The sequence below is a fragment of the Oncorhynchus clarkii genome, chromosome 30, assembly GCF_045791955.1.
Source record: "Oncorhynchus clarkii lewisi isolate Uvic-CL-2024 chromosome 30, UVic_Ocla_1.0, whole genome shotgun sequence".
In the NCBI taxonomy this organism is placed as follows: Eukaryota; Metazoa; Chordata; class Actinopteri; order Salmoniformes; family Salmonidae; genus Oncorhynchus; species Oncorhynchus clarkii.
The window spans coordinates 42,336,205-42,363,754 of NC_092176.1; the positions used below are offsets into that span (position 1 = coordinate 42,336,205).

A 27,550-nucleotide genomic window follows, 5' to 3' on the forward strand; every position below is an offset into this window, starting at 1 on the left:
TCTACCACCTCCGATACTTTGCCCTCATTCACTTCCATTCCTCCTCCTGTCTTCGATCCGGCGTACAGCTCACTCTGCTGACACTTTCTACCATTCTTCTTTAACACATACTTTCCATTTATCATTTATCATTTTTTCATTTTAACCAACGTAAGCTGCTCCCTCTTCTTCCCTCTCTCTCTCTCTCTCTCTCTTCGACCTCCTCTGCCTCTCTTCTTCCCTCCATTCCTCCTCCCTATTCCAAGTATACATACAGTGCCTTCGGAAAGTATTCAGACCCCTTGACTTTTTCCACTTTGTTACGTTACAGCCTTATTCTAAAATTGATTAAATAAAAAGAATCCTCAGCAATCTAGACACAATACCCCACAATGACATCACAATACCCCACAATGACATCACAATACCCCACAATGACATCACAATACCCCATAATGACATCACAATACCCCATAAGGACAAAGCGAAAAACAGGTTTTTAGAATGTTTGCAAATGTATTAAATATCTTATTTTACCTTATTTACATAAGTATTCAGACCCTTTGCTATGAGACTTGAAATGTAGATAACGTGCATCCTGCTTCCATTGATCATCCTCGAGATGTTTGTACAACTTGATTGGACTCCGCCTGTGGTAAATTCAATTGATTGGACATCATTCAGAAAAGCACACACCTGTCTATATTAGGTCCCACAGTTGACAGTGCATGTCAGAGCAAAAACCAAGCGATGAGGTCGAAGGAATTGTCTGTAGAGGTCCGAGACAGGATTGTGTCGAGGCACAGATCTGGAGAAGGGTACCAAAACATTTCTGAAGCATTGAAGGTCCCCAAGAACACAATGGCCTCCATCATTCTTAAATGGAAGAAGTTTGGAACCACCAAGACGCTTCCTAGAGCTGGCCGCCCAGCCAAACTGAGTAATCGAGGGCCTTGGTCAGGGAGGTGAACATGAACCCGATGGTCAGGGAGGTGAACATGAACCCGATGGTCACTCTGACAGAGCTCCACAGTTCCTCTGTGGAGATGGCAGAACCTTCCAGAAGGACAACCATCTCTGCAGCACTCCACCAATCAGGCCAGACGAAAGCCACTCCTCAGTAAAAGGCACATGAAAGCCTGCTTGGAGTTTGCCAAAAGGCACCTAAAGACTCTCAGACCATGAGAAACAAAATTCTCTGGTCTGATGAAACCAAGATTGAATTCTTTGGCCTGAATGCCAAGCATCACGTCTGGAGGAAACCTGGAACCAACCCAGTGCCAGGTGAAGTATGGTGGCAGCATCATGCTGTGGAGATTATTTTTCAGCTGCATGGAATGCGACATCAAGGCAAATATGAACGAAGCAAAGTACAGAGATATCCTTGATGAAAACCCGCTCCAGAGCACTCAGGACCTCAGTCTGGGGTGAAGGTTCACCTTCCAAAAGGACAACAACCCTAAGCACACAGCCAAGACAACGCAGAAGTGGCTTCAGGACAAGTCTCGGAATGTCCTTGAGTGGCCCAGCCAGAGCCCGGACTTAAACCCGATCGAACATCTCTGGAGAGACCTGGAAATAGCTGTGCAGTAACGCTCCCCATCCAACTTGACAGAGCTTGAGTGGATCTGCAGAGAGGAATGGGAGAAACTCCCCAAATACAGGTGTGCCAAGCTTGTAGCGTCATACCCAAGAAGACTCAAGGCTGTAATCACTGTCAAAGGTGCTTCAACAAAGTACTGAGTAAAGGGTCTGAATACTTATGCAAATGTAATATTTAAGTTTTTCATTTTTACCAAATTTGCTAACATTTCTAAAAACTTGTTTTTGCTTTGTCATTATGGAATATTCAGAGTAGATTGATGAGGGGGGGGGGGGGGACTATTTAATACATTTTTGAATAAGGCTATAACATAACAAAAATGTGGAAAGAGTCAAGGGGTCTGAATACTTTCCGAAGGCACTGTATGTCACCTTATGATAACACTGCACTTCTCTTGATATACATCTTGTTCTTGGCCTCTCAAGGGACACCATTTAACCTGGTGTCACAATATCTGTACAATCTGCATAAACCCATCAGTGCAACAGTGCAAAAACAACAGTAAAACGGGATCAACTGTTTACATGCCACAGTATCCCGTTTTAGATCAGCATATGCCAGGCATCTTATCCGGGTTTCTCATAATCGTTTTCGGGTTATTGCAAACGGGATAGTATGTTTATGTAACAGTATAACTTTATACCGTCCCCTCGCCCATACCCGGGCGTGAACCAGGGACCCTCTGCACACATCAACAACAGTCACCCACGAAGCATCGTTACCCATCGCTCCACAAAAGCCGCGGCGCTTGCAGAGCAAAGGGGAACCACTACTTCAAGGTCTCAGAGCAAGTGACGTCACCGATTGAAACGCTATTTAGTGCGAACCACCGCTAACTAAGCTAGCCGTTTCACATCCGTTACACTTATATGTCATCTCAAAAATAGAATACTCAATCCCGAATAATAACGTGATATTGGTGTGCATGTAAACTTGGTCAATGTTTTTGATTGTCTCCTTTTCAAGTGTATGTAGAATAGAAACAAATAGAATATCACTATTGTCCAGTCAAGGATATACATTTTCTTGTTTTCTCTATTGACTGTTGCCTAGAAACCCCACGTTGAATTGCAAATTCCTTCGGGTCCACATCAACAACAAACTAGATTGGTCCAAACACACCAAGACAGTCGTGAAGAGGGCACGACAAAGCTTATTCCCCCTCAGGAAATTAAAAAGATTTGTCATGGGTCCTGAGATCCTCAAAAGGTTCTACAGCTGCTACATCGAGAGCATCCTGGCCGGTTGCAACACTGCCTGGTAGGGCAATTGTTCGGCCTCCGACCGCAAGGCACTACAGAGGGTAGTGCGTACAGCCCAGTACATCACTGGGGCAAAGCTGCCTGCCATCCAGGACCTCTACACCAGGCGGTGTCAGAGGAAGGCCCTAAAAATTGTCATAGCGGTACCGGAGTGCCAAGTCAAGGACAAAAGGATTCTCAACAGTTTTTACCCCCAAGCCCGTAAGACCCCTGAACAGGTAACCAATGGTTACCCGGACTATTTACGCTGCTGCTACTCTCTCTTTATCTTATATGCTTAGTCGCTTTAACTATACATTCATGTACATACTACCTAAATGGCCCGACCAACCAGTGTTCCCGCACATTGGCTAACCGGGCTATCTGCATTGTGTCCCACCACCCGTCAAACCCCTCTTTTAACGCTTCTGCTACTCTCTGTTCATCATATATGCATAGTCACTTTAACCATACCTACATGTACATACTACCTCAATAAGCCTGACTAACATGTTTCTGTATAGAGCCTTGCTACTCTTTTTTCAAATGTCTTTCTACTGTTGTTTTATTTGTTTACATATCTACACACACACACACACACACACACACCTTTTTTTGCACCATTGGTTAGAGCCTGTAAGTAAGCATTTCACTGTAAGGTTTACACCTGTTATATTCTGCGCACGTGACAAATAAACTTTGATTTGATATAATTCTGTCGGGCAGAAATGAAGGTTAGAATCAGGAACGTTTCCTCTCACAGCTCTACACGACAGAATGTTGAATAACGTGATATGTTAAAGTACTTTACCGGTTGTAGGTGAACGTGGTCCTTTTTAGCGGTAGGTATGTGAGACAATATATCCACAGGAAAGTATAATTACATCCATTTTTTAAAGCGCTGGTAGTGCGTTCAATTTCTATCACCTGAAGCACGCGCACAAGATTTAAAAAAATACATGCCGGAGATGCATGCTGCATGCTGAACGTGTTTACGAGGTTAATTAAAGACATATGAACGCAGTACCAGCGTTTTGAAAAGTTGATTTAATTTATACTTTCCCGTGGATATATTGTCTCACATACCTACCGCCAAACAGACCAAGTTCACCTACAACCGGTAAAGTACTTTTGACATATCATTTTATTCAACATTCTGGTGAATGGAAACTTTACCGATTCAAACGCTCATTCCCGAAGAAGAATTTTATGCAATTCAATTTCTGGTTTCCAGGCAATATTGAATGCCACCAGAAGTCACACAATTGAAATGTAATCATCGATTACACTAATGACATTTCCTCTCTGAAACACAATAGGCTAGTAAAGAAATTTGTCTACCAGATCACTTGCTCAGTGTTTTTACGGTCAATTTAATAAAGCATCTAAATATGAGAGATTACTACGGGGTAAATGCCAAAGGAAGGAGAGACTAGAGGTCCAGTTTGACTTGTAAATGTACAGACAATATAGTGCTGCTGTAATGCCTACAGGTTGTGACTGCGGTATTGGCACTTGTCGTCCATGCGTAACTGTAGTGGTTCTATTCAACGTAGTCTAATCTGTGTATTCCCCATAATCCGAGCCATACATGGTCGGATCACATGGTGGCATTGTTTGTTTTCAGAGACCGCTCATAAAATAGTTTAAAAGACAACGTGAGGCTACTACAAATTCATTCATGAATTCTTCGCCACGCCTTTAAAACGTAAAGAAATTGTGCTTGACCAATTGCAAGCCTTGAATCCTCACATAGCGCTCTGCCGATGATCAGACGACTAAAGGAGAAACTATTTAAATCTCTAATGAACAACTTGACTCCAGGTCACTCAACTCTCACTGGTCTCAGGCGTACACGAACAACAGTCTCGCTGATCATTGGACATAAACTCACTGAACACACGAGTAACTGTTAAATAGAGCCGGTTATCTTTACATCGACGGACTTCACATTTTGTTTGCGTGAGAAAGAAATGAAAAATATAACTTTTTCTTTGTGGATTGTCCTACTTTGTGCAATTGCGCTCTTTGCGTCGGGAGTGGAAGACAACGAACTTTTCAAAGGTAAGAAATACATCTAATCAGACTATTTCATTGACACTTAACAGCATAATCCAGGGTTTCCCCCATACTGGTTCCTCGGACCCCTAGGGGTGCACGTTTTGGTTTTTGCTTAACACTACACAGCTGATTCAACTAGTCCTCAAGCTGTGATAATTTGAATCAGTTGTGTAGTGTTGGAACAATACACAACGTGCACCCCCTGGGGTATCGAGGTTTGAGTTTGGGGGAAAGTTGACATAGCCTATTCGGAATGCCTACATAATTTTTTTTTTTTTTTTTAAATACTAGGCTATCCACTACAAGAATGAGTCAAGGGGAATATGCTACACACCATGAGTAAAAGGGTCATTCAGACAAGCAGGTTCAATGGAAATCAGTTATTTTTCAATTTAACCCATTAGCACAGCATATCTTGGATTTGATTGCATTGATCGTATAAGGATCAAGTGGTGAGATAAAGGAGACCGGGATGAACGGGAATGGATTTTCATGTGAGATACGTGTCCTTGAAGTGCTCGTGATGTGGCGCAAAAGCAGGACTAGACGTCGTCACATCTCGTGGTTCTATTTGGTATTGAGATTTTTCCGATGACTCCGCGTTTTACCGAGAACCGCAGTGCCCGGCCGGGGCTGTTGGCTTGTTCTACAAGTCTGTAATCAATCAAAATGATCTTAAAAATTTGCTTTTATCTTAGAAAAAACACTTATCTGATGTCCATAATTATTCCACTCTCCTGTTCCGGAGAATAATTCACACAAACTTGGCAGTCAAATTTAAATTCTTAACCAATCCATAATATAATATTTGTCTTGAGACACTTAACGTCTTCAGTTTCACTTTTCCGGTATTTCGCGTGAAAGCGTGTCAGTAAGAGCACAAGGCCATATGGAATAGAAGTGCCGGAGAGTTCTGGAGTGCCGAGAGATTGCAGTATAGTAGGCAGCTGGCTTTGTCTGTACAGCCAACTGATACTGTCACAGAGCAGTTGTAAGCTACAGTGCATTTTTATACGCTGTCTGTACAATAGTAGCAGGTTGCCTTCACAAAGGGATTGCCAAAGGCTGCTTCTCAGTAACCCCCCCCCCTCCCATGTGCACTAAACTCCACACATAGGATAGATGCTAAACGGGGGGGAATGAGAAGCACAGGTCTTGATCGGTATCCCTATATTGCTTTCACCAGTCTGGTGCAGTGAATGGAAGAACCAAGTGAACACTGAGCCAACTTCAATATACTTTTTTTAACATTTCATTTTTTTATTTTTTTTAACCTCCAATGCCAGGGAACAGCGATGGTGTGGCATGGGTGTAAAATTATGCCAATTCCTTTCTGGGGTGAAAAATGAGTTTACAATGCTATATCTAATCTGTTATTTTCTAATATCCTGTGACGCCGATACATTGATGGTAGTCTGGAGGGGCACAGGAGGATTTGAGTAGACTTGTGTTGTCTGCAAACTACTAATCCCCATTTTTATCATTTACAGAAGAGCGTTGCACCTCGCTGTTTTTAAAGGCGACAGTTTGAAACTTTTTTTTTTTTTTTTTTTGCAAACGCTCTTAACATGCTGACTAGACTGGGCGTGCGTATCTGCTATTGCACGCATGTTTTTTTGTACACCCACACCAGACGCGATCAGGACACGCATGCTGACCACACCCGCGAGCATTGCAAAATAAATTTGAACATGCGTGTTATTCAATCATTGCATCGACACTGCTCTCGCGTGTCTGCGTAGCCAGGCGCTAAACTAGAACTTGTTTCTATTTGTGACACTTGATGCGCTCCAAATCCTGCCTCTCCTCATTGGTTTTTAGGCACATATACCAAGGTGAGTGGTTGAAAGATGAACTGAGGTCCACACTCCAGTCCAGTTGGTGGTGGTAATGCACCTTAAAATTGGTTGCCAACCGCCATATATATAGTCCGAAGAAGAAGCCTGAAGGAGGAGAGATTACTAAACTAACTAGATTACCCTTTTATCTGTGGCTGAATTGTAGAGGACCTTGTGCATTTCAGGTAAAAGGACAACCCAATATTTATATCCCAGTACAAATTAGCTAGCAACATCAAGCTAGCTAGCTAAATTGCAATACATGTTTAATGCTTTCCGATCTGTCCCCAAGTTTTTAATGTAGTTGGTTCAGAGTTCGTTTTGATATTTCAATATGTGTCCTGATTCGTGTCTGGTGTGGATCAACATCAGCGTGCACGCTATGGTGCACGCGGTCAGTGTAGTCAGCATGTAAGGTATGATTATGGCTTCAATTCTGAGCCAAACGCTGAACTAGCGCTAGATGGCGCGTGAGCAAGATGAAACATCATTAAGTCGAGAGAGAAGAAAATGGTTGAGTGAGCAGAGGACCAGTCCCGCGAGCACAGGCCAGTCAAGAACACAAATTAAACTTGAGCACTTGCAAATGCCTTTTGAGCAAGCAGAACATCATTGGCACAGATAAAATGTCAAACGTTACATATAACTAAGCAAAGAAACGTGCTTAAAACCAGTGTTTGGTGCATTCAATTGTCCACCAGCAGTAGTCACTTGTCATAGCTAGCCGGGTTGAGCAGGGAGTGCCAAACGACTTGGGTAACCCAGCAGTATGATAACCAAATCAATTATTTCCCCAATTAATAATAGGTATACCTGGAGTTGAGTGGAATCTACTTGCTAAACTTAGCTAGCCTATTACTCGTTAACCACCAAAGCGGACTGTCTCCATAAAGAGTCCACAAATTGCTGGAAGGAGCCAATATTTAAGGGTTTCAGTCCAGGGAAGGACACATCACATGAGGGATTTTGAATTACAGTACCATTCAAAAGTTTAGACACCTACTCATTCAAGGGTTTCTCTTTCAAGGGTTTCTCCTCTGGACAGTTGTCTGTTACTTGAATTCTATGAAGCATTTATTTTTGGCTGCAATTTGAGGCTGGTAACTCTCTCTAATGGACTTATCCTCTGCGGCAGAGTTAACTCTGTCTTCGTTTCCTGTGGCGGTCCTCATGAGAGCCAGTTTCATCATAGCGCTTGATGGTTTTTGCAACTACACAACTTTCAGAAAGTTTTTAACTTTCTGTATTGACATGTCTTGCGGTAATGCTGGACTATTGTTTCTCTTTGCTTATTTGAGCTGTTCTTGCCATAATAGGGACTTGGTCTTTTACCAAAAATGTTTATCTGCTATATACCACCCATACCTTTTCACAACACAACTGATTGGCGTAACTCATTAAGAAGAGAAAAAAAGGTCAAAGTAACTTTTTTTTTTTTTAGCAAGGCAAACTTGTTAATTGAAATGCATTCCAGGTGACTACCTCATGAAGCTGGTTGAGACCATGCTAAGAGTGTGCAAAGCTGGCTGACATCAAGGCAAAGGGTGGTTACTTTGAAGAATCTCATATTTTTTTTGGGGGGGGGTTAATACATGATTCAATGTTTCATAGTTTTGAATGTCTTCATTTTTCTACAATTTTAGAAAATGGTAAAAACGGTGTCCAAACCTTTTGACTGGTACTGTATATGAAGGCACGAAGGGGAGAATCTGCTACCATTCATTGGGTACATAATCAGTCCCCAAGAATACAATGTAAACTGACAAACCAGAACCCCGAGTTTAGCATGTCCGAATCGGCTTTATCCGCCAAATCCATTCGCATGTACAGGAATTTGACCTGTGAAATGGTGCTGGCACAAATTTAAAATGTATAGATGCTGAATTTTCACAGATCCAGATATAGAATGAACACTAAGCTGCAGGTAACCTAGTAGGTTACTGGCACAATGTGATTGACCATTAAGGTTGATGTGGAAAAATCTGTGCCCTTGAATGAAGCACTTAAACCCTAATTGGCTCTGGATAAGAGTCTGCTAAATAATGCTGGAAGATGATCTGTGCAGTTTTGGGATGACTGTGCAGGGTAAATGGTGCATAGTCCATGGATGAGAGGACCAGGTGGACTGTTGATTAGCATGGCATGTGGGAAGTAACTGTTCAAGTAGTGGGAGGTACTGGTCGCGCTTGACCTAAACTGTTTTCCTGAGGGTAATCTTTGGCGGAAGGGGTCGATGGTTATCTTGACTGCAAGCTTCCTTGCCCTGGAGTCGTACAGGACCTCAATAGAGGGCAGGTGGCAGCCAATGGCCCCCTCAGCAGACCGGACAATCCATTGCAATGATGGTGAGCATTGGACTCTTATGCTAATTTAGAATTTGAATCAGTACACACAGCATTCATTGGAGGACAGAACAACTGGAGTGAGGAGTTGAAATGTTTTAGCATCTTAATGTTGCGTTCGCGGTAGCAGTCCATTTTTAAGACTGCTGTATCGATAGCGTAAACTATGGCTAATAATTTAGCCAAATAAGTGATCAGATGTGGGCCTTGACTGAGCCCAGCTGTGGGGATATTCCATGGGAGGAGTGATGCTGACACTCACAGGTGCTTTCCTCCTATAGGTTCATAAAGTCCACTATACAGTGTATGTGACAGTAATCATCCTAAACCTCTCAAACGCAATATTCCCAGACTAATGCGAAACTGCAGCAAATCAAATGATTGAGACGTGAAGCTGAAATAAGGAGGTTGGCTCGAACACGGCTCATAAACGAGCATGATTGACTGGTAGAGCCGCCCTCCTCACAATAAAGACAAATGTGAGATCTGCTAGGGGTACAAGCTGATTATGTAAAAAAAAAGTGATTATTCAAGTGTAATGTTTGTGTAGGAATCTTGTATAATGATCATACTAACTGGTCTAGGAACAGTGGGTTAACTGCCTGTTCAGGGGAACAGTGGGTTAACTGCCTGTTCAGGGGCAGAACTACTTTTTTATTTGTATCTTGTCAGCTGTCAGGTTTGCTCTAGCAACCTTTTCGGTTACTGGCCCAACACACCAACTACTAGGCTACCTGCCGCCCCAATAACCTGTGTAGTTCCTGCTGCTACAACTGACAGTAATAGCACGTTTGATTTGAAATGAGGGACACTCTCCATGTGAGGGTATATAGGTACCTCCCTACATGTTTTATTCCAAGGCTCTGAAGGTGACTCCCGCTGAACTGTAAACCAAGTACATTTTTTTTTTTTGTATCTTTTTCCATGCAGCTAGAGATATTGCTCATCCTAATGCCCTCCTATTGCTCACCCCTCCCTAGATGAGGAGTTTAAAGTGCTCTACGACGACGAGGCGATCCACGACCGGATCACATACAACATGAGGAAGAGCCTGAATCTCGACGTGGACGGCTGTGTCCTTCTGCCTGGTGAGAAGAGGAGTCTGCAGGAGTGTGGCTTCAACGTCACAGCCAAGACCTTCTTCATCATCCACGGCTGGACGGTAAACACACTCCTTATCCCCTCGTCTACCTCTTTGTCACAGGTTGCTTTAGTGAGCCTTTGCTGTGTATTTTATTTTATTTAGGCAGAGGGTTGCTGTTCAAAGGGTTGTGTGTAAGTTTGAGGATCACCGATTTGCTCTCGCCTATACAGACGAGTGGGATGTTTGAGAGTTGGATGCAGAAGCTGGTGGCGGCCATGATGCAGCGAGAACCGGAGTCCAACGTGGTCATCGTTGATTGGCTTCCCATGGCCCACCAACTCTACCCCGACGCGGTCAACCACACCCACCAAGTTGGCCTCAGTGTCGCCACCACCATTAACTGGCTCCAGGTGTGTGTGTGTGAGATTTGGTTGTTCAGCGGTCTATTACATTACATTACATTACATTGCAGTATCAGTGAGGAGGGCTGTTGAATACATTGAGCTTACATGTACTGACCGTGTTCATAGGACACTAAGGGGTGACGTGTTTTTCTCTCGGGGACGTTTATCTAAATGATGTGGGACAGGGCCTCGTTTTCCAGTTGCGATATAACTGTAGCATTACGATCGTAGCATCGTTATTTAAGAGCCTACTTGTTTTATTTTTTTATTTAAAGAAGAATGTGTTTACCAAACCAATCATGTAGAGTTCGTTAAGTGCCTCGTTAGACCATGGGTCTACCGATGGGATCGAAAGAATAGCAACGCTGCTCTCAGATCAGCCTTCTCCACTCAAATCTTACCTTAACATTTATAGTTATTCCACAATACTGACAATGGATCAGCTCCTAGAGAGATTACTGCTTATGACTTCAAATATTGAGGCGGTTTATGACTCTTACCCCGTAATAATGTACTAAATTAGACTGGGCACACCTTGGTACACATGAAACGTATTGAGGCTAAAATGAGGCCGTAGCCTAGTGTCTACTGAATGCAGTATTATTATATCATCTCGGTTTTTATTTGCATAGTTTTCTTTCACTTGTTTTGTAACAATTGCAAATCATTTGGCAACTTATTTTTTAAAATTTGTACTTTAAAAAAAAAAAAATTAAATGGTTATTTATTTATAATTAGGCAAGTCGGTTAAGAACAAATTCTTATTTTCAATGACGGTCTTAACTGGTTAACTGGTCTAGGAACAGTGGGTTAACTGGTCTAGGAACAGTGGGTTAACTGGTCTAGGAACAGTGGGTTAACTGGTCTAGGAACAGTGGGTTAACTGCCTGTTCAGGGGCAGAATGACAGATTTTTACCGTGTCAGCTCAGGGATTTGATCTAGTAACCTTTTCGGTTACAAGTCCAACACACTAACCACTAGGCTACCTGCCGCCCGACTAGTAGTCAACTTCGTTCTGACGTTATCAACCGCCAGTCTGATGGATGCCTAGCCTACAAATCTTGATTCTGTGTTTAGTGGAGATCTTCTGTGAATAATAATACTAATACGATCTAATGTGCATTGTCTGCTCTACAAGTGGTCTTGATCAAATGGTCTGGGGAAACAGAATGGCTTTTAATAAAGATGGTTTTAATTTTTTTTATTTCACCTTTTATTTAACCAAAACAAGTTCTCATTTGCAACTGCGACCTGGCCAAGATAAAGCATAGCAATTCAACACATTCAACAACACAGAGTTACACATGGAATAAACAAAACATACAGTAGAAAAAAAGTCTATACAGTGTGTGCAAATGAGGTAAGATAAGGGAGGTAAAGGCAATAAATAGGCCATAGTGATGAAGTAATTACAATATAGCAATTAAAACACTGGAATGGTAGGATGTGCAGAAGATGAATGGAGGAGAGATACTGGGGTGCAAAGGAGCAGGATAAATACTGTATGGGGATGAGGTAGGTAGATGGGCTGTTTACAGGTGCAGTGATCTGTGAGCTGCTCTGAGCTGGTGCTTAAAGCTAGTGAGGGAGATATGAGTCTCCAGCTTCAGAGATTTTTGCAGTTATTGGCAGCAGAGAACTGGAAGGAAAGGCGAACAAAGGATGAATTGGCTTTGGGGGTGACCAGTGAGATATACCTGCTGGAGCGTGTGCTACGGGTGGGTGCTGCTATGGTGAGCTGAGATAAGGCGGGGCTTTACCTAGCAGAGACTTGTAGATGACCTGGAGCCAGTGATAATCTTAATACTAAGAATGCTCTGGGGAAATGAGGCTCTGGACCGTCTCCAGTAGTTTAGCGAGTTGATAGCTCCAGTGTGCTATGAGGACAGCTGAGTATCCCAATACCCTTCCAGTCCAGCGCTGACTACAGTAGTAGTGGTGATGTGCAGGATTGGCTGGCTGGAAACTTTTCCCTCAGGAACAGAACAGCTGGCAGTGTTTTCAGGTGTTGGTGGGAACTCCTGGTATCCTGTGAATTCTAATGAGGGAGTTGCGGGTATTCTGTATTTTCCATTTGGTCATACGGGAACTCGCCAGATGCTCTTGGGGAAGAGTTGTCCTCTGTCTAGTTTGCAATGGGTCTCGTTCTCATCACGAGTCAACTGCTGTGTGACCTCGTGTGTCTCCATTGTGACGTCCACTGAGAGCAGAGACTGGGTGTGGTTCCAATCCACTGTACTGCTTTCTACCTATCTAATCTGTTCAGATGGCTGAAGGGAAAGGAGGCTATTTAACAGTATTGGGATACATTCTATGTCTCATTCAGGCCAGGCTCTCAGGCTCTGCCCCCTTTACAGGCCAGGACACCGCTGACATGCAAGCCCAGGGTTCAGGCGGTGGGTAAGAGGGTAGACTGCCTTCTGAGACAAGCAGAGGGTGGAAGTGCTTTTGCATGGAAGGGAGAGCGTGTTCTGATACCTCATTATCTCCACTGGGATTTGCTGGTGCCCAGGGAACGACTGACTGCTATTGGCTGAGGGCCTGTGTGTGGCAGCAGCTGATGTTGGTTGTCATGTATCCGATAGGAGGAACAGCAGCTGCCCTTGCAGAATGTGCACCTGATTGGCTACAGCTTGGGGGCCCATGTGGCGGGCTACGCCGGAACATCTGTGAGAGGGACTATTGGCAGAATCACGGGTAAGTTGTGGGAGGTTTATGACCTCATTCACTGTTGCTCCTCAAGACTCTGAACAGTCTGAACCTTTGTAACGGTGCCAATCCCCTTTAAATCAAACTCAATATAGTCCAGTATGAAACCAGTACCACCTTACCGTCTTCATGGAGTGATGGCTGTGGCTATAGTCGCGGTGTATTGACTGTTAAGCTGTGGCTGTATGCCTATAGATCTTAGACACACCTGTCTTGTCCACCAAAAGAGACGTTCCTGTTTCTCCAATCTCTCCTATAGGTCTAGACCCGGCAGGGCCCATGTTTGAGGGGGTGGGAGATGATAAGCGCCTCTCATCGGGCGACGCCGACTTTGTGGACATCCTGCATACGTACACGCGCGAGGCACTGGGTATTAGCATTGGGATCCAGCAGCCCATCGGAGACATTGACATCTACCCCAACGGTGGAGACGTGCAGCCAGGCTGCTCCCTGCGTGAGATGCTTACCAGTACAGCTGGAGGAAGTGAGTACCACACACAGGAAGAAGTCACTGAGGGTGTGTTCCCACCACAAGTCTAAAAGCATTGGATTGGTGTAGGCATAGGCTAGAGGGAGTTTCCATACACCAGTCATTTCCTTTCAAATCCATGAAGGGAAGTGAACAAGTGCACACTTTGGGTGGAAGGAGAGATTGTTGGGACGCACCACTAAACGCAGTGCTGTACCAAGTTTAACGGACTTTTTTTCTGCTGTTCTTTGGCTAGATGGGAGTTGGCTGCTTGTCATGTGACTGGTTAGCTGTTCCCTTGTTGCTTATCAGTGCTGTTAACGCTTTCCTCCTCAGGCTTCATGGATGTGATTAAGTGTGAACACGAGCGGGCTGTGCTCCTGTTTGTGGACTCGCTGATGAACAACGAGTACATGAGCCTTGCCTACCAGTGCACCGACCCCGAACGCTTCAAGAAGGGCATCTGCCTGAGTTGCCGCAAGAACCGCTGCAACAACATTGGTTACAACACCAAGAAGATGAGGAAGAGGAGCAACTGTAAGATGTACCTGAAGACCCGTGCTGTCACACCCTTCGGAGGTGAGCTGGGGATTATTTTAATTTGGGGGGATGTGCAGTTTTATAATGCTGTTCTTCACATTTAGCTATTTTCCCTCAACCGCATGGGTTGGTTTCCACCCGACAGATTTTCATGCAAATAGTCTTTTTAATTTTATTTTAATTGTTTTTATTAAAAATGTATTTTCCCACCAGAGAACCGTTTTTCATCTAATTGACTGTTATGCGTGATGACATGGTGCACATATCTTGACCCTTTGGTTGATTTCCAATGTACCAAATACAGTGTACCATGTCCCGACCCCATTTTTTCAAATCTACTGATGGGTTTTCGCACTTGTGTAATATAAATCAAATTATTTGTCGCGTGCGCTGAATGCCGCAGGTCGCGTGCGCTGAATGCCACAGGTCGCGTGCGCTGAATGCCGCAGGTCGCGTGCGCTGAATGCCGCAGGTCGCGTGCGCTGAATGCCGCAGGTCGCGTGCGCTGAATGCCGCAGGTCGCGTGCGCTGAATGCCGCAGGTCGCGTGCGCTGAATGCAGCAGGTCGCGTGCGCTGAATGCAGCAGGTCGCGTGCGCTCAATGCAGCAGGTCGCGTGCGCTCAATGCAGCAGGTCACGTGCGCTGAATGCCGCAGGTGTAGACCTAACTGAAGTGCTTGTAGTTTAAGAGAAGGAAAATATTTAATAAACTGAAGTAAAATAGTCCGGATAGCCGTTTGATTATCTGTTCAGCAGTCTTATGGCTTGGGGGTAGAAGCTGTTAAGGAGCCTCTTGGACCTAGACTTGGTGCTCCGGTACCGCTTGCCGTGTGGTAGCAGAGAGAACAGTTTGACTAGGGTGGCTGGAGTCGTTACATTTTTAGGGCCTTCATCTGATACTGCCTAGTATAGAGATTCTGGATGGCAAGAAGCTTGGACTTAGTCATGTTCTGGGCTATACGCACTACCCCCTGTAGCACCTTGCGGTCGGTTGCCGAGCAGTTTCCATACGAGGTGGTGATTATAACCAGTCGGGATGCTCTCGATGGTGCAGCTGTAGAACCTTTTGAGGATCTGAGGAGCCATGCTAAATCTTTTCACTCTCCTGTGGGATAAGAGGCATTGTTGTGCCCTCTTCACGGCTGGGTGAACAGGGAGTACAGGAGGGGACTAGGCACACACCCTTGAGGGGCCCCTGTGTTGAGGGTCAGTGTGGCGGATGTGTTGTTACCTACCCTTACCACCTGGGGGGGGGGGGGGGGGGGGGCATCAAGAAGTCCAGCATCGTTTTGCAGAGGGAGGTGTTTAATCCCAGGGTCCTTAGCTTTGTGATAAGCTATGTGGGCAACAAGGGATTTAAAAAAACAATGTTATGCTTTAACTAGGCAGTTCAGTTAATTCTTATTTACAATGACTGCCTACACTGTGGTGTCGAACACTGAGCTGTAGTCTGAACAGCATTCTCACGTAATTGTTCCTTTTGTCAGGTGTGAAAGGGCAGTGTGGAGTACAATACAGATTGCGGCATGTGAATTGGAGTTGGTCTGTTCCCATACTTTTTATAGTCTCGTACCCCTTCAAACAGTCAACATCCAGCTGCGTACCCCCTCTAGCACCAGGGTCGGCACACTCTAATGTTGTTTTTTGCCATTGAGTGCCTGCCACACATACTATGCATTTATTAAATATAAGACTTAGGTTTTTTTTCACAACCCGACTCGTGGGAAGTGACAGCTCTTTATAGGATCAGGGCACAAATAATAATCAGTTATTTTGCCATCTTACACACTCAACCTCATTTGTTCATCAAAAACTTGGTTAATGAGACGGTGTACTTGAAGGGATGCCTGTAACTCTGCAATGTTGTATTTAGTTGTCATGCTAGTGAGGGCTGAGAATCCACACTCGGATAGGTACGTGGTTACAAAGGGCCTCGGTTTCTTAATTTGCCGTGGCAAAACTCAGTGCAGCTCTAGCCATGAATCTGACAGTGGCTTCTGATTTTAAATTCAATTTTCACAGAACCGCTTGTTTCGATGAGGCTCTTGTTCAGATCGTGGTCAAATGGACTGGCTGCAGGGCATGACAGGGATAACGGATCCAGTTCGTCTGTTTCGGGAAAGTAATTGCGCACCCACCTCACTCAGGTGCTTCGTTCATGTGCATGGTAATCATGCATACAATGACGGAAAGACCTGTTGTCCTTGTTAATGCAGACAGAAAAGAGCTCCAACTTCTTAGCCTCAATTTTGTACCACACAAGTCCATTTGATGTCACAAAGCTGTCCAGTACTTTAAAAATATCCTCATGTTGTCCTGGTTTGCTGGGGATGTCTTCCTTAATTGCCCCCCCCCCCCCCCCCCATGTACCAGGCCTGCCACGGGTGACTCATCCAGCTGTAACGCATATAATTCACTGGCTTGTATGCTAAGCAGTAATTGTTTCAAAACATCTCCTGCCATGTCACTGAAGTGTTGTGAAATTGTCTGTAGTTTTTTTTTGCCTTTTCCCCCAGCATTGTTCCAGCCATATTTGCAACAGCAGGAAGAAATAAGTCCAACACAATAGTATGGGGCTTGCCTGTCCTAGCCACTTGGTAGCTCACCATATACGTCACTTCTAGCCCCGTCTTATTAATGGTATCTGTTGCTTTTATACATGTCTAAATTCTCGCTTAATCTCCTGTGCTTAATTTTTTTTGACTCTGTCAGGAACAGGTGGAAAATGTCAGTGAAGAACCTTGCAAGTAGGTCAGCGCTTTCTCGGAGTAAAAGTCCTGGTAATCCGTCTGGCCCTGCGTCTTTGAATGTTGACCTGGTTTAAAAGTCTTACTCACAACGGCTACCAAGAGTGGGATCCCAGTCGTCCGGAACAGCTGGTGCTCTCATGCGTGTTGCTTGCCTTGACGCATGCATGAAGTAATTTAGCTCGTCTGGTAGACTTGTTGCTCGTAGCTGGGCTTCTCCTTGTAGTCCGTAATAATTTGCAAGCCCTGCCATATCTGACGAGCATCAGAGTAGTAAGATTGACTCTTAGTCATGTATTGACACTTAGTCCTGTATTGACACTTTGCCTGTTTGATGGTTCGTCGGCGGGCATAGCGGGATTTCTCTTAAGCTTCCGGTTTAGAGCCCTGCTCCTTGAAAGTGGCAACTCTACCCTTTAGCTCAGTGTGGATGTTTTATATAAATAAAAGATTCCAGAAGTTTCCCATATGCACAAAGGTTATTTCTCCCCGATTTGTCACAAATTTGTTTCGATCCCTGTTACTGAGAATTTCTGGGGACAATAAAAGCTCTAAAATGTGCCGTTTTGTCACAACCCAGTGCCACAGATGTCTAAGTTGAGGGAGTGCACAAATTGGCATGCTGACTGCAGGCATGTTCACCAGAGCTGTTGCTAGATTATTTAATGTTCCTTTCTCTACCATAAGCCGCCTCCAATGTCGTTTTAGAGAATTTGGCAGTACGTCCAACCGGCCTCAACCACAGACCATGCGTAACAACGTCAGCCCAGGACCTCCACATCCAGCTTCACCTGCGGGATCATCTGAGACCAGCCACCTGGACTGCTGATGGAACTGTGGGTTTGCACAACCAAATATTTTTTTTTCACGAACTGTCTCAGGGGGAACTTATCTGCGTGCTTGTCGTCCTTGCAAACTGCTTGCCCACACAATGCCGTACATGCCAGTACAGTTGAAACCGGGATTCATCCACAAAGAGCGTGCCAGTGGCCATCAAAAGTGAGCATTTGCCCACTGAAGTCGTTTACAAGGGCAAACTGTAGTCAGGTCAAGACCCTGGTGATGTCAACATTGTGATCGGAGTGCCTCATGGTGTGGTTATGGGCAGGCATAACTTAGATGACACCATTTGCAATTTTGATGTTAATTCTGAATGCACAGAGATACCGTGACAAGATCCTGAGTCCCATCGTTGTGCCAGTCATCTGCCGCCGTCACATATTTCAGAATGATAATACACAGCCCCATGTCGCAAGGATCTGGACACAATTCCTGGAAGATGAAAATGTCCCAGTTCTTCCAAAGCCTTCCAAGGCCTACATACTCGACAGGTCACCCATTCAGCATGTTTGGGATGCTCTGGATTGACGTGTAGTACAGCATGTTCCAGCTCCTGCCAATATCCAGAAACTTCGCACAGCAATTGAAGAGGAGTGAGACAACATTCAACCGGCCACAATCAACAGCCACGATCAACTCTATGTTAAGGAGATGTGTCGAATGGTCATCACACCAGATACTGACTGGTTTTCTGAGCCACACCCCTACATTAAATGTTTTATTTTTTTTTAAAGGTTGTGTGTGTGTAATCAACCGATGCATATCTGTATTCCCAGTCGCGTGAAATCCATAAATTAGGGCTTAATTAATAGTATTCCAGTTGACTGATCTCCTTTTATATATATATATATATATATAAGAACTCTAATTCAGTAAAATCTTTGCAATTGTTGCACTTATATTTTTGTTCAGTGTGTCAAAACAAAAATAATTCAATAGAAAAACAAAGGCAGCTAGTTTTCTGTCGTTTCAGTTTGAAGGGATTTGTGTTGGCTAGCTCCTCTGAATAGTAACCTGGCTAGGAAGCAAATGCTCTACGCCAGGTGAATTTGCCCATTAGCTCATTGTTCTAGAAAACAGCTTAAACAAACGCACGTCGCTACTTTTCTGTTATTCTGGCCGCACTGTTTGACATGACAGTTAGCAGATGTTTTTTATGGCTAGCAAGCGAGGGATAAGAATGTTGCCAGCCGTCATCGCAGCGCAATATTTAGACCGTACGCCTGGGTGGTGTCCGTAGATTTATAACGAGACCTAACTTGTCTCTGGCAAGTGAACGAACAGGTGGCTAGGGTAGCAACCCTAGGTTTGGTTCAGGAATATCTTTGTGGAAGGCTGAAATGGTATAAATACATGCATATTATCAGTCATTTCAATATGTTAACCTGTTGCATAAAAGTGATGCCTTGTGGAACGTGTTTTTTTTTTGGAGGATATATTGCCACAGTTTCTCTACTTCTTCTCGGGCTTAACACTTGTGACAATATCCTCCAGACACCGGCTTCTCGGACATTATCACTTAAACATAACACACAGTACTTGATCAGTAGCCAAGCGATTTATCTGAACTTTCTTTTTTTATGACTCAGTCACACCTTGCAGTCGTAAAGCTACTGTATTGGCTCCTGTTTATGTCCCTGTCCTGTGATATTTATTTTGCCGTTTTGTATTGTTTGTCCCTCCCTAGGCATCCATTATCAGATGAAGATGCATGTGTTCAACAGAAAGCAGGCTGACGATGCTGACCCAACCTTCCACGTCAAGCTGTATGGAGCTCACAATGACACCGATGACCTGCATGTAGACGTGTGAGTACTGCTGCTCTCTACTCAGTGGCAGGTAGCCTAGCGGTTTGGGCCTGATTTTAGAAGACTTAGGAAATGTACGCCTTTCCTAGGCACTTAGAAGTTGGTATTCAGACTTGCCTTATGCAGGTTTGTAAATAAGCTTTCCTTGTGCGCACTGAATACATTTTTAATTCGACCCATGAAAACCCTTTTCACTTGCTGGCAAACAGATTTTCTATGGGTTGTCATTCAATCGGGTTTTCTAACATTTATCTAAATACGGTGTAATTAAAAAAATAAATGTATTAGAATTGCTGACACTCACTAGAATGTATGGACATATTTGTCTGTTTCAGCTCCAACTCAATAGTAGCTAGTTTGTTTAGGTTAGGAACGTATGAATCATAAGAAATAATAACTACGCACCAAAATAATGGTTTTGAGTCGTCCTGAAGATTGTCATATTCAAGTTCAATCTATGAAATATTGGAAGATGAGCAGTGTACAATAGGGGTTGACCAGTAATAATCCTCAGTGATCATGGAACTGTTTTGACGGCGGTCCTGTTGTCGTGAACCGTGCTCCAGATTTAAACTGCTAGGTATGGTCTTCATTCCATAATGATTCAAATGGGTTACATGTCCCAAATGATTGCACAACTTGTGATGCGTTAGCCTATTATGATCCACTATCGCTAGTGACCCTCAGGAACAACTACGCCAAAATTCAGAATAACGGCACAGCTATTTATAGCCTAATTCACGCCATGTTGAGGAGATTTTCAGTTTGCTTCCAAATGACTGGTTTCACATTTGTCTCCAGGGATCATAGGGAAAATAATCTAAAATAATTGCTATGTGCATTTCCACCAGTGGAGGCGGCTGAGGGGAGGACGGCTCATAATAATGGCTGGAACGGAGTGGATGGAATGGCATGAAACCATGTGTTGGCTGCACTTGATACTATTTCCGCTCTAGCCGTTACTACGAGCCCATCCTCCCCGATTTTCAAGTTACCCACCAACCTCCTCCTGTGACTCCCTTCTCCAAATGGATTTCTCATTTACCTTAATGTGTAAATTACAGTGCATGTAGATTTATATTTACGACGGGGGTTAAGTGATGCAGAACACAGCATTGACACCGACCACGCCTTTTAATTTCAGTGCTCTCCACCACGCGAATAGCAGGTGAACAGTGATGATAGCAGTACTAGACTTAGGTTCTGCTGCTTACGGTAGAGGTTAGAACTCATAGAGAGGAGTATAACAAGGGATTTACCTTATTTTTAATGTATGCTTAATTCTAGTCGGAATTCACCCACTTAGAGCTTTTGGGCCAGTAACCAAAAAGTCTCTAGTTCAAATACCTGAGCCGACAAGTAGAAAATTCGGTGCTCTTGCGCCAGACACTTAACCCAAGTTGCTCCAGGGTCGCTGTTGATAGTGGCTGATCCTGGCCGTGACCCTTTGGGATATGCAAAAAAAAACATTTTCCAATTCACACTTGTGTATAAAACACACTATGTATACGTGGGAAATGGAGCAAATATAAACACTATTACTACTGTGCTCATGTAAAAAGAAACTAACACTTGCGTAGTCCTAATGCACTGAAGTGTAATGGAAATTAGTGAATTCATTTATTTTTTTTCTGGGAGAGGTTCACCTATTTAGTAGCCATGTTGAAACATAAGAAAGGACATGGACATCCTGCAGGTGATGTACTATAATAAGTATTCAAAAACACCCCTAAGCTAGACTAGCCTACTTCAATACAGCTAACTAACCAAAAACACCCCTAAACTAGACTAGCCTATTTCAATACAGCTAACTAACTAACCAAAAACACCCCTAAGCTAGACTAGCCTACTTCACCAACAGCTAACCAACCAAAAACACCCCTAAGCTAGACTAGCCTACTTCACCAACAGCTAACCAACTAAAAACACCCATAAGCTAGACTAGCCTACTTCACCAACAGCTAACCAACCAAAAACACCCCTAAGCTAGACTAGCCTACTTCACCAACAGCTAACCAACCAAAAACACCCCTAAGCTAGACTAGCCTACTTCACCAACAGCTAACCAACCAAAAACACCCCTAAGCTAGACTAGCCTACTTCACCAACAGCTAACCAACCAAAAACACCCCTAAGCTAGACTAGCCTACTTCACCAACAGCTAACCAACCAAAAACACCCATAAGCTAGACTAGCCTACTTCACCAACAGCTAACCAACCAAAAACACCCATAAGCTAGACTAGCCTACTTCACCAACAGCTAACCAACCAAAAACACCCCTAAGCTAGACTAGCCTACTTCACCAACAGCTAACTAATCAAATATACAGTGGGTGGTCCGCCCAGTTCTAACTAGTGTTCTTATACAAAGTTTACCTACAGGTAGTGTAGGCCCATGGGGGACTTGTCTTAGTACCCCCTTTTCCCACCATCAACAAAAACAATACTCACAGGTGGGGACAAAGTGACATGCAGTTGAAAAAAACAAAAGAACTACCGAAAGATTGAGCTTCTGAGAAAACAACGGTCAGGGTTTTTAAGCCAAGGGAATGTGATTGGGTAATGGAAACAGGGAGGGGTCTTCTGATTTTGAAGGCTGTTTGAGGAATGATTGCCACCTGTGAGGGGAGAAGGAGAGAGAAGAAACACAGGATACCTGTATCCGTAACAACCTGTGATCGACACCTTTTTATGTCCCTCTCCCCCGCCAGTCCAAACAAAGTGGGTCTGAACCTGACCAACACCTTCCTGGTCTTCACCGAGGACGACATCGGGGATCTGCTGAAGATTCGTCTGAGCTGGGAGGGAGCCCACGAGTCGCTAGGGTCCATCTGGAAGAACATGAAGAAGTCTTTCTGGTCCTGGAACCGCACCGGCACGCCCATCAACCAAGTGCTGGAGGTCCGTAGGATCCGTGTCAAGTGTGGAGAAACGCAGAAGAAGTAAGTTGGGAGGCAGAAAGCGGTGGCCATTTTTGTTTTTTTCCCACATACCATTCAATGAGTGGTTGGTTCCATAGAATGGAAAAAGAGCTCAGAATTGGGATTTCCAGTCTAGTAATTGTATTTCTATGGTTAGTTCACCAAGCCGAGTCGGCTGTCTTTGATTTGATAATGCTCTCACTCAAACGGCCTTTGTTTATAACTCAGGAAATGGAGCCATTTAGTCTTGAATCAAATGCATCTTGCTGTTAAACATGCTCTTTTTATATTTTCATTTTTTTTTTTAAACTATCATTTGGTTGTTTTTAGCATCTAATCTGCTGCTCGACGTTGTGCTATCGGTTCCTTGTTTCACTTATTGGTTTGTGCTTGTGTAGGTTCACATTCTGTGCCCAGGACCCCTCAGTGACTGAGATCTCTCCAGGACAGGTCATCACGTATGTCAAGTGTCGTGATGGCTGGGAGGTCAAACCAAGTAAAAAAAGGTACAGCACAGCCCGTTCACTTAGTGTTGCGTTCCCTAACGGTGTCTTATTCTTAGATACAGAATTGTATTTTAAACCATTAGACAAGGTCCTTAGATGAATGGATACATGTCTAGTCAATACAGCATATTGACCGGTCCTCTTGCTTTGACAGGTTGCATAACTTATAAGGATTCAGCACTTCATCAATCAACGCACCAATAGCATGGGACCTAAAGTCAGAAGGCATGTCTGTAAGGGCCCGCCTTTTTCTTCATCTGAGCACTTTGATTGGAGGAGTGATGAGCACACGGTGGGAGGCCTTGGACTTGGGATGCACCTGGATGTTTACTGGTGGTCACATGACTCTGGGCTCTGGCCAATGGGATGGCGGGAGGCTTCACATGCCGTCTGTCAGGACCTGAGAATTCCCAGAGTTTTTCTTTGTACAGAGACTGTTCAACTCGGGAAAATAAATGGTTGTTATCCATCGGACATTTCCCCCCAACAAACCTAGTCTCTTTACTGTATATTTGTATTAATTTTCTGAATTGGAAGCACTGCAAGACCATGGTTATTTATCGAGCACATTGTTTGAATAATTTCCTCTGATGCAGTGTTTGTGGTTGAGTGTATGTGTTTGCATGCAGGTAGTGTGTGTGTGTGTGTGGTGTGACCAAGGGTATGAGCGTGCCTATTGGCTAGAGCGAGCTTAATGCGACTACACTGTAAAACTGAAGGATGTGACTGGGCTACATGCACTTGATCTTTCACTGTGTTTTGTAGGGTTGCAAAATTCCCAGGTTTTCCTGAAATCTTGGTTGGATGATTGTGGATTTGTTAGTCCCTTCGGTGTCCGGTCATATTCCTTCTTGGAATTTGGGGGGAAAAACCTGGGAATTTGGGGAAATTTTAACTGAAATTTGCTACCCTACTTCTGTACAATGTGTTGCTATTGTTATTTCGATGTTCCCCATATGTGGCTGTGTGTATGTATATAATGTTTAAAAAAAAAATTTAAAAAAAAAATTGGGGGAAAAAAAATCTTTTTTGGGCTGTTTTTCTTCAGATGGATGACCAAGGTGCTAAAGGCTGTTTTTTATTTGGCTCATCCTCAAAGTCAAGAGGAGTTGAAATTACTGCAGAAGTTTTGATGTCCAGTTCTACTTAGATAAGCTTACTACTTTAAGTATGACACTTACGTTGCACTAACCCAAAAATCTGATCATTATTCCCAGATGTTCAGTTACCACGATGCTGAAAAGACGCGTTTTCAACATCGTTTACGTCTATGTACGGCCTTCCTGAGGCCTGGAAGTACTGTTGCCACGGTTTCAGATTCCTTTGCTTGCCTGGGTCAGTGGTATTGACGGTGCTACTTTTAGTTGTGTTACAGTGCTGGGAAGTATGGCCTCATTTTGACAGTGGAAATGCAACTCTAGCAGAAGTCTACGTAGCCCATGGTGTGATGCTGGGATTAATCTTATGGAATCTAGTAAACGTGCCAATTAAAAAAAAAAAAAATATGACCCACATCTGCTAAAGTCCCTGTCGGTTGCACTGTTAGAGTAGACCACTTCTGTATAGATATTTCCTTGTTTGGTACACATGGCACGGCTAGAGTAGGACACTACTCTTCCCATATTCCTCTTCCTTGCCTCTTTCCCCTCCACCTTCTCTAAACACATTGAAGATGCGAGAAGAAGTTCCAAGAGGATGCTGCTTGGCTCTTCTCCAATATAGTTTGAGGAGGTGGAGAGAAGACTGAAATGCCTTCTGTCTTGCGTAGCTAGTTAATCGGCACACCGACTCAGCTTATACTTTTTCTTTGATGTGCTTCCCAAACCTCACAGGTGATGTTCTAAGGCGCTGGAATTCTTGGAAAATCTCAAAAGGATGAAGAAGAAAATAAACCCCAGATGGATTGGATTTATGACGCACTTTCACAGCTGCTCCAATAACTTCACAGTATGTGTGGTGATCCTTAGTTTGTCTAATCCACCAGTAAACTTCTCTCACACGGTTTCAATACTTTATATAGGGGGGAATAGGTTTTTTTTTAACAATTTTAAGTAAACCATAAGGTTTCATAAGATTGCTGCACATATCTCACTGAATTGACAGGTTTCAAATCTTCAACATAGCAAACCAGGTGTGACGATTTTGGCAGCGACGGTACCCCAAAAATGAATTAGGACCTCTGACCTTACTGTGCAGCCATATTTCATAGGAAATTGGCCCAATGTTTTTAAACCGTACATTTCTGTGGCTGCAGTATGACATAAGGTTTCAGGCTGCATCTGTTACTACTTATTGGCCTGCACGTCACAATCAAGAAAGTGAAGTGATTCTTGGAGAAGTTTGAGAAATTGAAATTTCCCACCACAAATGTGCGCTCTGCCTTCCAAAAAAGGAACTGAAATTAAATCATGTGGCACAACTCCAACCAGAAAATGGACATTGTGTGGCATTTCTTACTGTAAATAAATACTAATGAATTTGTCTTAGATGGATAAGTAATTCAATCAGTCAAGTTTCAGATTCATACTGTCAAAGTTGAACACTTTTTTTTTTACAGAAATAGAGATCACCTTTCAATTCTAAGGCTTTTAAAATCTGGTGAAAAATATTTTGGTATGCAAATAACATTTCTAGAATGAATCTGTAATATAAGCTAAATCAACATGATTACTACTGTTGTCCCGTTTTTTAAATATATTTTTAAGTTCACTGTGTTGGTAGTGACACATTTAGTGGGTTGGTAGGGAATTTTGGTAAATATTTCAAGTCCAAAGTGTATGTTTACCTTAAGTTGGAAGACTTGTGCTGAAGTTTGTGAAAATAAGACAACTTTATTTTAGTTATATACAGTACCAGTGAAAAGTTTAGACAACTACAGTTGTCTAAATACATGTACTTTTTCCTACATAGTTGTCTTCATTATTCTACAATGAAATAACACATGGAATCAAAATATATTTGAGGTTCTGCAAAGTAGCCACCCTTTGCTTTGACGAAAGCTTTACACACTCTTGGCATTCTCTCAACCAGCTTCACCTGGAATGCTTTTCCAGGTGAAGTTCCCACTAAGCCCAAACCAGATGGGGTGGCGTATCGCTGCAGAATGCTGTGGTAGACATGCTGGTTAAGTGTGCCTTGAATTCTAAATAAATCACAGACAGTGTCACCAGCAAAGCACCATCACACCTCCTCCATGTGTCATGGTGGGAACCACATGCAGAGGCACATTCATGTACTCTGCTTCTCACAAAGACACGGCGGTTGGAACCAAAAACCTCCATTTGGACTCATCAGACCAAAGGACAGATTTACACTGGTCTAATGACCATTGCTTGTGTTTCTTGGCCCAAGCAAGACTTCTTATTGGAGTCGTTTTTAGTAGTGGTTTCTTTGCAGCGATTCAACCTTGAAAGCCTGATTCACACAGTCTCCTCTGAACAGTTGATGTCTGTGACTTGAATACTGTGAACCATTTATTTGGGCTGCAATTTCTGAGGTGCAGTTATCTCTAATGAACTTATCCTCTGCGGCAGAGGTAACTGGGTCTTTTCCTGTGGCGGTCTTCAGAGCCAGTTTCATCTGTGCTGTGATGGTTTTTGCGACTGCACTTGAAAAAACATTCAAAGTTCTTAATTTTCCGGATTGACTCACCATGTCTGGGGTTTCTGGGATAATGGTGTTGATGTGAGCCATTACCAGCCGTTCAAAGCACTTCATGGCTACGGATGTGAGTGCTACGGGTCTGTAGTCATTTAGGCAGGTTACCTTTGTGTTCTTGGGCACAGGGACTATGGTGGTCTGTTTGAAACATGTTGGTATTACAGACTCAATCAGGGACATGTTGAAAATGTCAGTGAAGACACCTGCCAGTTGGTCAGCACATGCCCGGAGCACACGTCCTGGTAATCCGTCTGGCCCTGCGGCCTTGTGATTGTTGACCTGTTTAAAGGTCTTACACACATCAGCTATGGAGATGGAATCCACTTGTGATGAAAAGGCACATGACAGCACGCCTTGAGTTTGTAAAAAGACACGTTAAAGACTGGGAGAATAAGGCAAAATATTCTGTGTCGGTCTGATGAGACAAAAGTGTAACTTGAATGCAAAGTGCTATCTGGAGAAAACCAGGCACAGCTCATGACCCATCTAATACCATCCCTACCGTAAAGTATGGTGACATCATGCTATGGGGATGCTATTCAGCGGCGCAGGGACTGGGAGACTGGTAAGGATAGAGGGGAACAACGAATGTAGCAAAATACAGGAAAATCCCTGATGTGCAGGGGAAATTCAGCCCACAGTGTGGTGCCTACCGTGGGAGAGAGAGAGAGATGATATGAGGGAGGACTTTCTCACCACCCCACGGAACAGCATAAGAGGTGAGCTACAGTTTCCATCAATTCAGCGATTTCTCAAGAATTTCACTTCCCGTAATGTGCCAAGAAACACGACCTTG

General features: G+C 43.6%; 1 protein-coding gene across 1 annotated transcript; it reads left to right on the forward strand.

The window, feature by feature from the left end:
• Nucleotides 1-4,410: 4,410 nt before the first annotated feature.
• LOC139389584 (endothelial lipase-like) lies at nucleotides 4,411-25,761 on the forward strand. Its single transcript, XM_071136415.1, has 10 exons — nucleotides 4,411-4,887; nucleotides 10,045-10,226; nucleotides 10,379-10,558; nucleotides 13,139-13,250; nucleotides 13,522-13,746; nucleotides 14,068-14,310; nucleotides 19,546-19,666; nucleotides 22,379-22,609; nucleotides 22,987-23,094; nucleotides 23,249-25,761. The coding sequence occupies exons 1-10, from the start codon at nucleotides 4,797-4,799 to the stop codon at nucleotides 23,262-23,264; spliced, it is 1,509 nt and encodes a 502-aa protein (XP_070992516.1). The 5' UTR covers nucleotides 4,411-4,796; the 3' UTR covers nucleotides 23,265-25,761.
• The last annotated feature ends 1,789 nt before the right edge of the window (nucleotides 25,762-27,550 follow it).